This window comes from Python bivittatus, unplaced genomic scaffold, assembly GCF_059951505.1.
Source record: "Python bivittatus isolate LINGU-HERP-01145 unplaced genomic scaffold, Pbiv_v1 ctg000610_np1212, whole genome shotgun sequence".
Lineage (NCBI taxonomy): Eukaryota > Metazoa > Chordata > Lepidosauria > Squamata > Pythonidae > Python > Python bivittatus.
In genome coordinates, this window is record NW_028277088.1 from 51,294,771 (window position 1) to 51,309,174 (window position 14,404).

Sequence of the window (14,404 nt, forward strand, 5' to 3'; positions counted from 1 at the left end):
TTGGCTGCTGTTAACCTCCCTGCCTTTAACTTTTTTTTTTTTAATGAGCAGTTGGCATGTTGTAATTGCAAACTGCTGCTTTGCTTTCATTTTATTCCCAAAAATGGTTCTAAGTAAAAAAAAAAAAAAAATTGATTACAGTATAGCCAACTGCTTTACTTTAACATAAATACAGCTGACTACAGGGGAAAAAAAAATCCTAGGTGATGATAGAGAATAGCTAGAACCTGGATCCTCAAGGACACCTCCCTTGGTGCCAACCAGATTCCATTTTTTGGGGTTCTTTCAATCAAAAGAAGGAAGCTGGTATTTTTATTTCCATGAATATTTCTAGGGTCTCAGACTGCAGAAGTGTTTAAGGAATAAAAATGATGGTAGTTACAATCCAGTGCTTTGCATGGTAGTGTGCTTGCCTAACAGAAAAGATGACTAAGGTCAGCTGAGATATAGTAATCATCTTGAAGAAGACTGGATGAAGATGATTTGCTACAATAATACTCTTACAATACTCTTCTTGTAGGTTTGGCACTAAATCCCATTATACTCAGTAGAACAAGTCCAGTGGAAATTGTATAGGCCTTGACAAGTTTATTTTTAAACCTAGCTACCCAACCAGCTATAATTTAAGATCCACTAACCACAGGAATGGCACTAGTGACTGGATGTGCTGCAAGCTGCTGTGTGATTGGCTTTTCCGTGATCTCTTCAAGATTATTTTTTTGGATAGAAGGAAGAAGCAAATGCAACAATTGAAATATTATAGGAAACTCGTACAATTTGACACACAGACTCTTCAAAACTTCAGTATTTTAAGTTTGTTTATTTAATTTTATGAGCTGCCTGACTCTGGGTGGCTTACAGCTAAAAAACAACATATAAAAGAATACAACTGATCAGAAGAGCAAAATACCAAAACAAAACCAAAGCAGATCAAAGCCAGAACAAAAAACATGAAGATGTCTACAAGTTCAGATAACACATGCCCATCACCCAAAGCTGGCACTGATCTATAGTTTTTAATGTTACAAGATAAAAAAAATAATACATGGAGTAATATTAACGATTTAATTTGAATTAAAGCAATTCTACTTTTTTTTCTGCCTGTGCCCATTGCTTATAGTTCAACCCTTGGCATGATAAAGGTTGCTGACTGAACATTTGTCAGGTATGATACTATAGCTCTCCAATATTAACTGCAGTTTGAAAGTAGAATTAGTTCCAGCTATGATAACAAACGTATTTGCAAGGATATGTGTTGTCCAACATTGCTATATAATGTGAAAAGCAAGTTTCAATTCCAAGAGTATGTTTATTAGAAAACTGTTTGAAATATTAAGAAAGCAGTTGCCTGAAGCAATTGCTTCTAAATTGGTTTTTATATGAATTATTTATACGATCTGAAAAGAAACCAGAGTACTGGTTTTCAGAGACTTTCGAAAGAATCAATAACTTTGAGATTCATAGTTCTGATTTCAGGAGAGAAATATGGGCTGTATTTTCAACAACATATTCTCAAAGTCATTTGAGAATTTGTATCTGAACCAGAGAAAAACATTCCTATGTGTATGCATCCATAGCTGAATAATAACCCTGTGTTTTTTTAGGTTTCCAGTCAATATATTCAATTCCTTCATTAGTATTAAATCAGAAGAACACAAAATGCCTGCTTTACATTACTGTCACAGATATATCTAGCCCCTAAAATAAAATGACAAAAGAATAAACCAAATTGGGTGACAAATTCATTATGATGTATTTTTAGTAAGCTGAGGCTTGAACAGAAAGAGTAGATGTAATTCTATATGCCCAAGCAATACTTAATTTAATGTAAATATTTTTAAACAAAAAAATTGAGCAAGAGCATATTCAAGTTTGTATTTCTCATTAAGAACTTAGTTCACATTTTGAAATGAAAAAAACCAGACTGATTGTTCATTAATCCCTTTAGTAATTTTAACAGATGTTCTATCCAATATGAACCCACATACACCAAATTATTGAGTAGTCACCAGATTTGTAAAATCTTCACTTTTAAAGTTCAGTTTTTTCTATGCAGTTTCAACCTGAGTACTTTATGTAAGGGTATTTTGCTATAAAATTAGCATTTTTTTCAAAATTGTTGTGGATCATATTCTGAAAACACATTTGATAATACTTAGAATTGTTTAACTCTACAATGTCATACCTTACTACAAATATTTGCAAAAAATCCCCATGGTGTTTTAAATCAATTTCCTAGTAGGTTTTAGCATAAACAGTAAAATGCTTGTAAATAATATAGAATACTTTATTTCAAAGCTGGAAGGAAGAACTTTGATGTTTGAAGATGTGTGGACATTGTGGTTAAGAACTAGAACAGTGGTTCTCAAAGTGTGGACCCAATGGGTCCACAAAGCCAAACATTTTAAATCTTCTCAGGTTTAATTTCTATTATAGTAAATATCAATAGAACTCACATAACCAAAGCTCTTTGGGGTCCTCAATCATTTTTAAGAATGTAAAAGGGTACTGAGGCCAAAATGCTTGAGAACCACTGAACTACAACATTGCCTATCATTGTTGAAAGAACTGAAGAAGAGAAATGGGCATGGGGATTCTTGTTTTCAGATTATCATTTGGTAGAAGTTATCACAGAGCTGTAATGTATTAAAACTAACTGTAGATTATGAATGAGGGTGGGTAGTTGGGTGTGTGTTTATTTGATTTGATTGTTGAGATGGTTGGATAGGTTGAAAATAGTTTTATCTGGTGGGTTTTTCACTTTATCTATAAAAGTGTTTACAGAGGAATGGTCATTTGACTGACAGCTCCTGTAGTATGGGGAAATTCAGTAGGCCTGATGCTCAATATCTGGCCCAGTCATCAACCAAGGGAAGGTGGGGAGGCTGATTAGTAAGCCTCTTATTTCTTCTCTTTTCTTGGTCAGTGCCTGCTGCTGATGACAAAGATCCACCTCCTAGGTTACTTGATCCAGGCCAGTGAGTTGAACTGGTTTGTGTGACTGAGATCTGATTGGGGGAATTGGATGAAGTCATCTGAGCTAGACTCTCCTACCAGGTTTCTGCATGAAAGAACAAAGTCATATAAAGATTTGGAGTGTGGTTATCAGAACTTGGAGGGTGAGACAGATTGGGGTACCTGCTGGTATACTATGAGCCCCATGTCCGAAACTATCTCTGCCTGAGCTGGTAAAATTGGTCTTGGAAGTGGTTTGGGGAGTTCCAAAACTTTTTATTTATACCGAGTCTGGTCTTTCGTGACTATTATTGGTCTGTCTCACAATATCTGCCTTTACTCATCAGGCAGGACATCCTATAGATCTGGGTGTTTTGTGGCAAAAATGATAAGTGGTTAGAGGGGCCAGAACTGAGTGTTTTGTCAATGACGGATGACTGCTCGGTCAGATTATAGTAGTTGGCTGGCCCTTGCCTGCAAAGGGGCTGAGCCAGATCAGATGATCCATCCTTAGCATTCTCTGTATCTGATAGAATTCTAGAACTCACTTGGAGGGAGGTTTACTGATGGCCCTAATCCTTCAATCCAAGTCTTGGTAACTGGAATGATTGCTGGCTAGGCTTTCAAGGTTTCCTTGGTTTATTGGAGATCTGCAGATGATGAAACATGCAGGGAGACAGTTTGTTGATGGCATAAGTCTAAAAGCAAATATGGCTGAGTACAGCTTAGAATTCATTGGAAAGCCGACTTTCTGGCAAGTGTTTTTCTTCACTTCTGCTTTATCTGATCATCATTCAAAGGACCCATTCTGAGTGGAGTAGGGGCTGACCCAATCTGATTAGGCTCTGGAAGGTCGCCTAGTACCTTTGACTCCGAAAGCTTTAGTATGTGGACAAGATGCTTGGATGAGTTTGGGCCCAGCTCCCTCTTGACTGATACTGGCCAGGAAGGATTGGTTGAAGGATGTGTTATGTTTGATCAACAATGTCTCCCTCAATAGGTGTGAAACATCATCTATTTTAAAGGAGGTGGGGAATATGTCGTCTCCTGAAAAAACAATGAATAGATGCCCCCCACCCCATTAAAACAGCTTTAGGCTAATAGTGAATTGTGAATTTACCATCCCTCATCAAAATAGTTGAAAGAATGGTGGCAAATCAACTCCAAGTGTTCCAGAATGAAACTGATTTTCTAAAGCTGTTCAATCTGATTTCAGACTAGATCATGGTATGGAGATGGCTTTGGTTGCCATTACTGAAGGAACAGGATAGTCTTTGCTTATAGTCCTTGATCTCAGATTTTGAACTAAAGCTAAAGAGCTGGCTGGGAGGGAGGACCACAACTCTGTTGTGGTTTTGGTTCTACCTTGAAAATAGGTTCCAAAAGGACAGGAGGATTACTTTTCCTTATTGCAGCTCAAGTTGTGCAATGCCACAGAATTCTGTCCTATCCCCTCCGATACTCAACATCTATATGTAATCACAGTAGGTGCTACATTTATATGGATGACACTCAGGACTATTCTTTTTCATCAATGTCAAACTCCTTGACTGATTCCTGCTTGGACCAGATTGCATATTGGTTGAGGTACAATAAGTTGAAACTGAATCCAGACAAGTGAACAGGATTGATGACTAGGGATGCCTCAATCAGCTGGAAGGGGATTTTCCTGTCCTGAATGGGGCTATTTTTCCCAAGAGGATTAGGTGCCTAGTTTGGGGGTACATTTTGATCCTGTGCTGTCCTTGATTGCTCAGGTCAGCACATTGGCAATTGAACATGCTTTATCAGTTGTACCTCTTCTTTGAGTCTTTCTATTTGAAGGAACAGCTTTCTCCGTATGTACCAGGAGTTGTATTCACCAGAAGACCTTCTGCATATGCCAGCCCCAAAACAGGCTTAGGTGCAGTCTACTGGGACCACAGTTTTTTTGGTAGTGGCTTCAATGCTATGGAATTCTCTCCATTAATAATTTGATTAGACTGTTCTGTGGTGTCTTAGGAAAATTTTTAAAACCTGCTTTTTATATTTCATGTGGTTTGTTTTAATCTGCTGTCCTGAACTTTTAATATTAATGACATGTTTCTGTGCTTTTTTCCTTCTGATTGTATGATGTTACTATGTTTATGACACTTGTTATAGTATATTTTCAGATCTACTATTAGTGTTACAGACCACTGTGGGCTGGCTTTGTTGGGAGCATGCAGTGTGCAAATACGTTAAATAAATAATTCAAACCTACAATATTTGCAAAAACCAAACCAAACCAAACCAAACCAAACCAAACCAAACCAAACCAAACCAAACCAAACCAAACCAAACCAAAGGATTTTAATTACATTGGTTGAAGTATGATTTAACAAAAAGTAGTAAAATATTTGTGATACAAAATATCTACTTTATTTCAAAACTCTCATTGTTCTAAAAGTATTCAAACGTAAAAGGATGCCATTTCCTCGAGAAGCTTGCAATCTTGAACAATTTGCCAAGGAAGAATCTTAGAAACAGTCTCAAACTAATTCAATGGTGGCTAAAGAGTATGTTCTTAGTATTTCTCTTCTATACAGCCAGAAGTATAAAGAATTTTGTAACTTCTTTCTTCCAGTATAAAAATATTCATTGTTGTCAAAATGGCAGAATGTATCGGAAATTAAAAACATACCCAAGTACTTGCTTAATGGTCATCTTAAGAAAGGCGATTCTGTTTCAGTTTCTCACAAACATGTTATTTAACTTGTAGGTTCTTTAACTGAAATATCTCCCTTTTTTACTACAATGTGTTGTTTGCTCAATGTTGAACTGCTGGTTAACATCAGTAACAGACACTGGTTCTAGGCCTGCCCATGGGTCTTCAAGCATTGAAGGTTTATAATAGTTCTCCACATCATCATTAGACACTGTTTTCTCTTTGCCATGTGGTGTACCAAATGGAGTCGATATCCTGGGTGATCCCTTTGAGAAAAGCCATGAGGCAAAAGAAGAGTAAAGAATCCAATTAAAAAGTACATTTTTACTTTCTGTATTCAGGATCAGCTATATTTAAGTTCTTCAGTACCTCCACCCACCCTAAAAGAATGTTATTGTTATGAGGATAAAATGATGGCAGATCCTTATGTAAGGTCCTTGAGCTCCTAGAGCAGTGTTTCTCAAAATGTGGCCTGAGGACCCCTGGGGGTCCCCCAAAATACTCCCAGGTGTCTGCGAAATCAAAATTATTTGCCAGCCTATATTGAAAAATAATATAGCATTAAATCCCATCAAACAATTGTGAGAAGTGGTAGTGGCAGCGAATGTGTCAATTTCAATTTTTAATATGGTAAATATTGACAAATATAACCCATACAAACAAAAGCTTTTTTGGGGTCCTCCATAATTTTTAAAAGTGGAAAGGGATCATGAGAGAAAAAAGTTTAAGAAACACTGTCCTAGAGGAAAGGTAAAATTCAAGTCTAAAAAACAGATTGCTCCAAGGGTACTTAACTTTGGGGGAAGGCACAAGGATCTGCAGAAAGAAGGCAGATGTGGAAATCACTGAGTTATGAAAATGCTAAAAACATCCTCATGGATCTTGATCACTTATGACAGACCTTAAGAAATATATTTGGTAATCCAGGCTTCTAAGAATCACCTACAGTCATCTTAAGTAAGAACTGTCTCCAGATAACCTAAAGTTCCTCCATCAAGATTAGATTCTATTTCTGAAATGCATAACATAAACAGCTCTGCATTTCAACTATACATTAAAAATGGCAACATTTGGTCACTGACCTTCTGCCCTTTCAAGATGAGGATTATGGTTGAACACTGTACAATAATTTTTATTCACTCCTCTTCTGATGACTGGCAAATGAAAACAACAACAGTTGCCAGGCACTGCGCACCATGGTATCCTTGCTTTCCTTTTTATCCCCCGAGCTTTTCTCCACGGAAGGGCTAACTTTCAGACAATAGTGCTGGCTTGAGCAACACAATACCTCAGAGAACATGTAGAAACTAGATATTAACTGGATGGCAATGGCACAATGGAAAAGGGGCTTAAGAATTCTCAGTGCATTTCTTTTCTTAAACGCTAACTAACAGAAGGGAAAATTCTATTATTTTTCTCTGAAACCTCTGTCAAGAATGATTTCTTCTTTTCCCACTAGCCTACTTGAGTCGAAGAGGATGGGAGAGCAAAAAGAATGGTTCTACCCATTTTTGGCTCTGTCCCTGTCCAGCTATTGACAAATGATCACCTAAGGAAATGCAGCCCTCGACAGAATTTTTTCCCATTCATTATACATCTATAATCTAAAAGATATGCAGTCAAACAGACAGAATCACTGTTACTTTGGTCTCTCTAACCCTCTGGAGACCAGAACACAGAGCAGTATGAAATGCTGTAGCAGGTTAGTTATACTTTCTCCATCCTCCAACAAGACTTGTGGTGATAGTGGGAACAGAATCAGACATATCCTAGGGAAACTGATCAGAAAATTAATAATCTCCTGCATTTTTACTTTTTTGCTGTAGTATATATAGAAAAAAAGTAAATGCTGATTGGATTCATATAATATTCTAAACCATATAGCCACTCCTCATTTAGCAGCTACCTCATTTAGTGACTGTTCACAAATACAATGCTAATAAAATAAAACAATTTTCTGACCAATGCATGCACTTACGACCAAATTTTGTGCACCTGACAACAATGCACACCAGAGAGAGAGCAACTCTGGTGTAGCTGTATGAGACAACTTTATCTAAATGAGACAGCAGCAACCAGCATTTTTTTTCCTCTATCTCTTTATCACGTGTTTGCTTAGCGACCATTTTGCTTCTGATTTAAGGAATGGATTGTGGTCACTAAATGAGGAGTGGGTTATGGTTTTAGTTGTGTGTTCTGTGAATCCAGTCATAATTGGAATAACACACCACTTTCTTGGCTGTAAACAATGTTTCAGCTCAGACAATATGTTTATAAGTCATAGTTTATGGCTAACCATGACATGGTAATCTAGTCATTAAATAATAGAAGAGGTACTAAGTTTAAGTCAAGAAATTATGATAACACTGGTACACAGTCCACATGATTTCTTCATTCACAGTTACAGGACAAACTAGATCTATGACTAGTTTCTAGTATATGATTTATGTAATTTAAGATTAAATGAGTACAAAGGTACCATAGTTCAAAGATACATACTCTGCGTGTGAAAGATCTATACTCAGCCCTTGCCATTGCTAGATACAGTACAAAATACTCTCCTGAAATCGTGTGTGCTGTCTTACAATACAGTCCTAAGTATACTTATGTATGAGTTGATATAAAATTATTTTACTCTATTTCTGCTCTAAATCTTCATACTTACAGAATTTAAGCAAAACAATCACTTTTCTAGACAGTGATCCTATTCACAATTACAGAGAATAAAGTTTTAAATAAATCAGTGGAAAAAATGGCCTTGGTTTAAGGTTTATTTTTATTAACCATTAAAAGATGTGTACACTAAAACAATATGAGATGTCTTGTGCATATGTACTAGATTCACAATTCTAGCTTTTAAGTATCAACTCAGCCTAATAAGTATCTTATTACCCTTGTGTTCAATTGTGTAATACCACATGCATTAGAGGTCTGGTTATGAAATGAATAGTGGTGAAATGAAGTTTTTGAACCCTTTAGAATTATTACAGTCCTGCAGTACTGTGACTCAGATGTGATGACAGCTTCATCTAAGTTTTATCTGCACTGTATCTAAACTTGGGGCACACTTAACAACATTGACTGCCAATGAATTAAAATGTAATCTTATATAACCAAGTAATGTTTAAACACTTTTTCAGGTAAACATTCTTACAATAACTTGGGTAAGCCACAAATTGCATCCCAGTATAGAAGGTCTCTCTCTTTCTCAAGCAAGCTTTTTGTATTTAAAAAAATAACAACTTTAAGCATATTAAAGAGTATTATTCTTTATACAGTACATCACCGTACCTTTTCTAGATTTAATATTAAATACATTTCTAGCATTAGAATTGTTCTATACTTTAGGTCAGTAATTTTACTATTCTATTATTCTAAATAATCATTTAGCTGCCTTATCCAAATTGCAATGATGTCTCACTATATTAATTTTTATGCCCAAAATTCTTAAACTTATAATTTTAAATGTACATGTTTTATAGTTTGTTTTCTTCTACTCAATTTCTGTGGTATGTAGGCTACATCAATATTTGACGAGGTAAATGTTACTGTTTTTTAAACATCTGTTCTGCTGGTCAGTGACTGAAATAAGATGACAGACTTAATGAGAGGGATTAGTTTTACTTATAATTTTCAACTCTTCTCTGGCAATCAGGTACTGTAAAGGGAGGGAAAAACATGGGAAGCATTTCAGAAGGGACTCTCCCTAGTTTCTGGAGAGTAAAAAGAGAGAAGGGGAGAAATACTTTCAGTCTTACAAGATTCTGTTAATGTAACTCTACAAAAAAGTAGGATTAATTTAAATCCCTCTTTTTAATCTCCAGAAACTAGGGAAGGTCCCTTCTGAAATGCTTCCCATGCTTTTTCCATACCTGCGGACTGAGCTGCTTCTTATTAGACCATTGCTAGGCTGCGGGTCTTCCTCCTGTCTCCCAAGGTCTACTACTACTAGAGGTATTTACTATCAGTTTGCAAAACTGGTCCAACATACTATTTTTTTTTGTTAGCAATACAATGGAGTGTAAATTTAGAGCTGAAGTCTTCAAACAAATTGCATACAAGTTTATTCAGAAGTTAGAGGCTTCTGTGTCCAATACGTCTCATTCCTATATGAGTATAAAAATAACTGAACTTTGATAAAACAATATTGTACATATCTGTACTGAAATCCCATTAAACCCAAAGAATTCACAAGTCTGTATAAATTGCAGCCTAAATTTCCAATTCCAAACCAAACTTATAAGATTTCAGAGTGTATAAGACATATTCTTCAATTCAAATATTCAAAGTCTGAAGATTTTAAATCATGAATTTATTTTCCTGGTTGACTGACTTCAAGAAAAATGCATTCAAAAACAAAATTCAGCAATTTTGTTCCAAATCCCCAAGGAGTCATCCTGAGGGGGGTTTACACACATCCTCATCTGTGTGTGAATTTTGGAACTGGTCAACTATGCATCTGAATGGGTTTATAGAGACAAATGAAGAAAAAAAATTCTTCCTCTTCCTTTTTGTTTAAAGATAGGGGGTGGAGAGATATTTCATTTTCAAAAAGCAGTTCTTTCCTGATTTTCTCAAAGGGATTACTCACTCCAGAAACTGTGACAAAGACACCGTATGGTATATCTTAATAAAGCTGGCTGTTATGGATTTCATGAAATAGAGATTGCCCACCTTTGCTCTACATATCTAGTGGTCGGATTTTCAGGCTTTGGGAGATCAATACAGTACCAAGGTCCTTATCAGTTTTTTTTGTAGACGTTTCTCTCAGAGCCCCAGCCTAACAAAAACCCGTTTATTTGTAAAGAAGGCTCAGTAAGGTTCAGACTTACTCCGAAGTAAAGGTACTTAGAATACCAGCAGGTGGGACAATTGCGATCCCATGTTAAGAAGCAACGTCACTGCATGTAATGTTGTCTACTGAGTGGATACCAAACAGGCGTGCAAAAAGGCACGCTTAGTTCTACGCGCACTTACTGTACTCCGGATAGGCAGGCCCGACGCGCTAAGAGGCCTGAACTACTGAACTGTGGACGGCCTCGAATACGTTTAACCCTCCCCGCGCAAATACCTGGCTGTATCTCTGGTAGCCCCCCGAAGGCGGCTGCTTGAAGGACTGCTGCTGGTGAAACGCTCCTCCGGGGGACCTGCCGCCACTGTAGGGAGCCGAATACCTGGGGCTGGCACTGTGGGGCCTACGCGGCGTGTGCGCCGCCGCCGGGCCTCCAAACCAGCCCCCACCATCCCCGCACGGCTGGAAGCGGGGAGAGCGCGGGGAAATGTCGTATGGCCGCGAGCGGTATCCGTAAGGCGGCGTGTGGTGGGGGCTTCGGTAGCCTTGTGGAGAGGTTCCTCCAGAGGCAGGGCTCAGAAACCCGGAGCCGCCCGAAGACGGCGGGGTGGGGGGCCGGAAGCCCTGCCGATACATGGCGACCTCGGGAAAACAGCGGCGGCGACCGGCGCTTCCCTTCGCCTAGAAACCCCCGGAGGAGGAGGAGCTCCGGAGTCAGTTGGTTTGCAGCCCTCCTTCGAAACTGCTCCGCCGAGCGCCTTCCGTTCCGCAGCCAGGCTGCAGGCGTGACGTCTGTCCCGTTCCGCGTGAGCTGGAGAGCGGCTCTAGGCAAACCGAGACCTTTGTCTTGCACGTTCTTACGATACTGTAATATGTAGGATGGATTCTTCGAATCTAAATGGGTTTGGGTGTATTCAACTGAAATCTTCAGTACGGGCGTGCGATAGAAATCTAAGGCTCCGATACAATTGAAGTGTCAGTTGCAAACTCCACGTGGCATTTATTTCACTATATTTGGGGGTTCTCTTCCAGCGTATTTGGAAGTTCGGTATTGGCCTCTTACTATGTTTCCAAGTAGGATCTCACTTTCTAGGGTGCTTTCTCGCATGGAATTTCCCTTTAAATCGCACAGTATTTGGACCTCGGACCACCAACCTGCGCACTTTGGAGCGAAAGCGTGGCTGATTTTGGAGGGACGAGCTTCCGAATCGCCGTGCGTGGGTGGGCTGCAAGGTTAAACTCTATGAGGTCCGACGTTGCGTTTCCCCACCTCCATGTTTTGTAGACCGATCAATCTGGGAAGAAGGGGGCTGCAAAGCTACAGCCTTATTTTTCTGTATCTCCTCTTGTCTCCTTCCAAGCTCCCCATTATGCCTCGCCATGGGTGATGGGGGTTAGGAGCAGATTTTTCCCGGTCATGGGTAAAACTGATGGAGGAAGCTTCACCTGCTTTGTTTTATTTTATTATTCTGCTTTGGCATGCAGTTGCTTCTAGGAAAAAGTGGCATTCTTGCTCACGCTTGCAGACCATGCCATCCCAACGATACCTAGAACGGAAAGATCTTCAGCGATCGTTAAAAAAAGGAGAGAGGCGGGATCCACCTCTTAATAGACAGCGTCGAGGACATAGTCTTACAGCTTGCGCTTGCGTACTTTCTCACTGCCCCCCCCCCGCGTCGTGCGTTTAGCCCAGCTGAGGCAGAACCAAAGTGTTCACCGCGTCTGCGCAATGCACACCTCTGAAGACTTGGTCCAAGAGTCCAAAGTTTCGTGGAGCTGCTGGTGTCCGCTGCCCAGTAGCTTCGTGAGTCGGCTTCAGCTGTGGCCGCTGTCAGCTGGAGGCGTGCGGGGGCTGAGGTGGGAAGAAGCAGCCGCAGCATGTACCGCCTGAGGAAGGGCCTGTACGCGGCTCTGGCCGGCGGCGTCGGCTCCTCTCTCGGTCTCCTGGGCTGCCCTCAGCTCATGCGACTTCCCTCCTGCCCTGGCAGCTTCAGGGGGCTGCAGCAGGGAAACTGCCCCTGTCCAGGTAGCCGCTTTTAACCTTCTTCATTCAGTCAGGCCGCTGCCGAAGGTTGTGAGTTATGAGTCGCGGTCGGGCTGTACGCCGCAGCAGAGGAGAACTTAGGGAAGGCGTTCAGGAGCAATTTCACTTCGGTACCTTTCATTTGCAACAGAGTATAAATTGAAGCGATTCATAGAGAAAATCTGTCTTTGTCAGATTCTAGCAGTCGAAAACGACTTGATGGCGTGTAACCAACCAATCAAATCGAAGTGATATCACAATTGTTGCAGATTTGGGGGGAAGTTCTGCAGATCTTGCGTTAAAAAAAAAAAAAAACCAACTGAACCAAAGTTTCCAAAGAGATGGCCGGGCTAGTCTTCTGTCAGCACAAGAAACCACAAGGCATCTTGAAGAAAAGCCAAGGTTCTTGTTGCTTGAGTTTTTTGTGAGTTATCACCTCTACTTCCATCCATGAGTATTAACTGGATATATTTCATAGAAAATATGCTTACAATTGCTACCTAAGAAATAGCATGGACTGGAGAATTTATTTCCAAGTAAAACAGTGTTTTACAAATTACATTAAATGGTGCTTAGAGTGGCTTAAATATTCATTGCAAAGTGATTGTTTTAACACAAATTTATGCCCAGTTAAGAATCAGCACGTAGCTAATCTTGGCTAATCTCAAAAAGCTGAGCAGAGTTCAGACGTGGTTATACTTGGCTGGAAGACCATTATGAGATCCCAAGGCTGTATACTAGATTGGGAAGTTGAAAAAAAGTCCCAAAAGAAGGCAGTGGCAAACCGCTTTTGTACTTTCGCAGGATGTGTCTATGAAATCATCATGAGCTGGATTTGGCTTCAGGGAGTCTTTACCTTGTAATGCAGATTGACATTTTCAACATGTCTTGTTTATTACTTTTATTTAATTAATTTCTACCAGCACCTTTCCTCCAGGAGTTCAAGCAGCTTACCCATGGATCTCCATTTTATCTCTTCCCCCAACAGCTGAGGCTGAGGCTTTAGCCCTCCTCTTCTGGAGAAGCAGGGAATGCTTGATAATGGATTTAAGTGGTTACCAATGCTATAATTAGACTGATACATTAAATCAATCAGAATACATGAAGTCGCCGTGTTGAATCAGACTACTGGTTGGTTTATCTAAACTGGTACTCTCTACTCCAGAAGAATCAGAAAGGCTATGCAAGAGATATGGCAGAGGTCTTTAGTAATTCTACATACTATCCTTATAAAGCCTCTAGGCTGCATGTAGCCCTGAGAAGTGTTAGATCTTTGTCTGGAGTTTATTCAAGAGTTTCACTGAATTGAGATTTTCCAAATAGAGACTTACGAAATACAGAAAATATAATCATATTAACTATACTTAATTTTAATTACATTTAAATTAAAATCAAATTAAATCCCATTTGATTCTTTTTCTTGTCCAAGTCAGTTGTTTGTTCTGGTCTTGCTCCCTTAGATTATAGGCCCAAGCATGTAACTCAAAAGTTAAATGCATCTCTTGACTTCAAAAGAATGGCTGATCCATGTTTTAACAGTGGATCCAGATGAAACCATCCCTCTATAAGGTCCATTCTCCCAATCTCCACGGCAAGGATAGACCACTTACCATTTTGGAAAGGCAGGGATGGATGACCTTTACCTCAGCTTGCCCTTATGCTGCTGGGAAAGTGACCTCCATTGAAATTTTCTTGCTCTGCCTCAAAAGAAGTGTTTCCACTCTTTCCACTGGCATAACCACGGCAATCTGGCCCTCTGTCTTGTACAAATGCCTCCAACTTCCCACCCCACCCCTGTCCCTACTCTCTGCCCTGAGTAGTCATTTTGTACTGAGCCACTGGCCTGCCTGCCATGAAAGGCTGGACATTTTTTGTTTGGTTTGGTGAAATTCTGGCCATTTCTTGTGTATTTTATTCTTTTAAGAAGTATAGTGGAACTTTGAAATGC

General features: G+C 39.5%; 2 protein-coding genes across 6 annotated transcripts in view; one reads left to right on the forward strand and one right to left on the reverse strand.

The window, feature by feature from the left end:
* Positions 1 to 800: 800 nt before the first annotated feature.
* MPLKIP (M-phase specific PLK1 interacting protein) lies at positions 801 to 11,801 on the reverse strand. Its single transcript, XM_088150008.1, has 2 exons — positions 10,713 to 11,801; positions 801 to 5,907 (listed from the first exon to the last, which is right to left on the reverse strand). Exons 1-2 carry the CDS (start codon positions 11,067 to 11,069, stop codon positions 5,701 to 5,703), a joined length of 564 nt encoding a protein of 187 aa, XP_088006134.1. The 5' UTR covers positions 11,070 to 11,801; the 3' UTR covers positions 801 to 5,700.
* Positions 11,802 to 12,029: 228 nt separating this feature from the next.
* The window catches only part of SUGCT (succinyl-CoA:glutarate-CoA transferase), a 285,135-nt gene continuing 282,760 nt past the window's right edge, over positions 12,030 to 14,404 (forward strand). For 2 of the 5 annotated variants that reach the window (XM_088150004.1, XM_088150006.1), the window contains exon 1: positions 12,030 to 12,459. In XM_088150004.1, the coding sequence (XP_088006130.1) occupies positions 12,312 to 12,459 (148 nt within the window). In that variant the 5' untranslated portion in view covers positions 12,030 to 12,311. The remainder of the gene's footprint in view (positions 12,460 to 14,404) is intronic. The other 3 variants (XM_088150007.1, XR_015797729.1, XM_088150005.1) reach the window with 3 other exon arrangements.

Bases quoted from the DNA above. Each gene is read 5' to 3' on its own strand.
- MPLKIP (XM_088150008.1), bottom strand. From the start codon at position 11,069: ATGTATCGGCAGGGCTTCCGGCCCCCCACCCCGCCGTCTTCGGGCGGC. The intron at 5,908-10,712 runs GTATTTGCGCGG...CTTTTCTCAAAG, and splicing joins GCTACCAGAGATACAGCCAG to GGATCACCCAGGATATCGAC.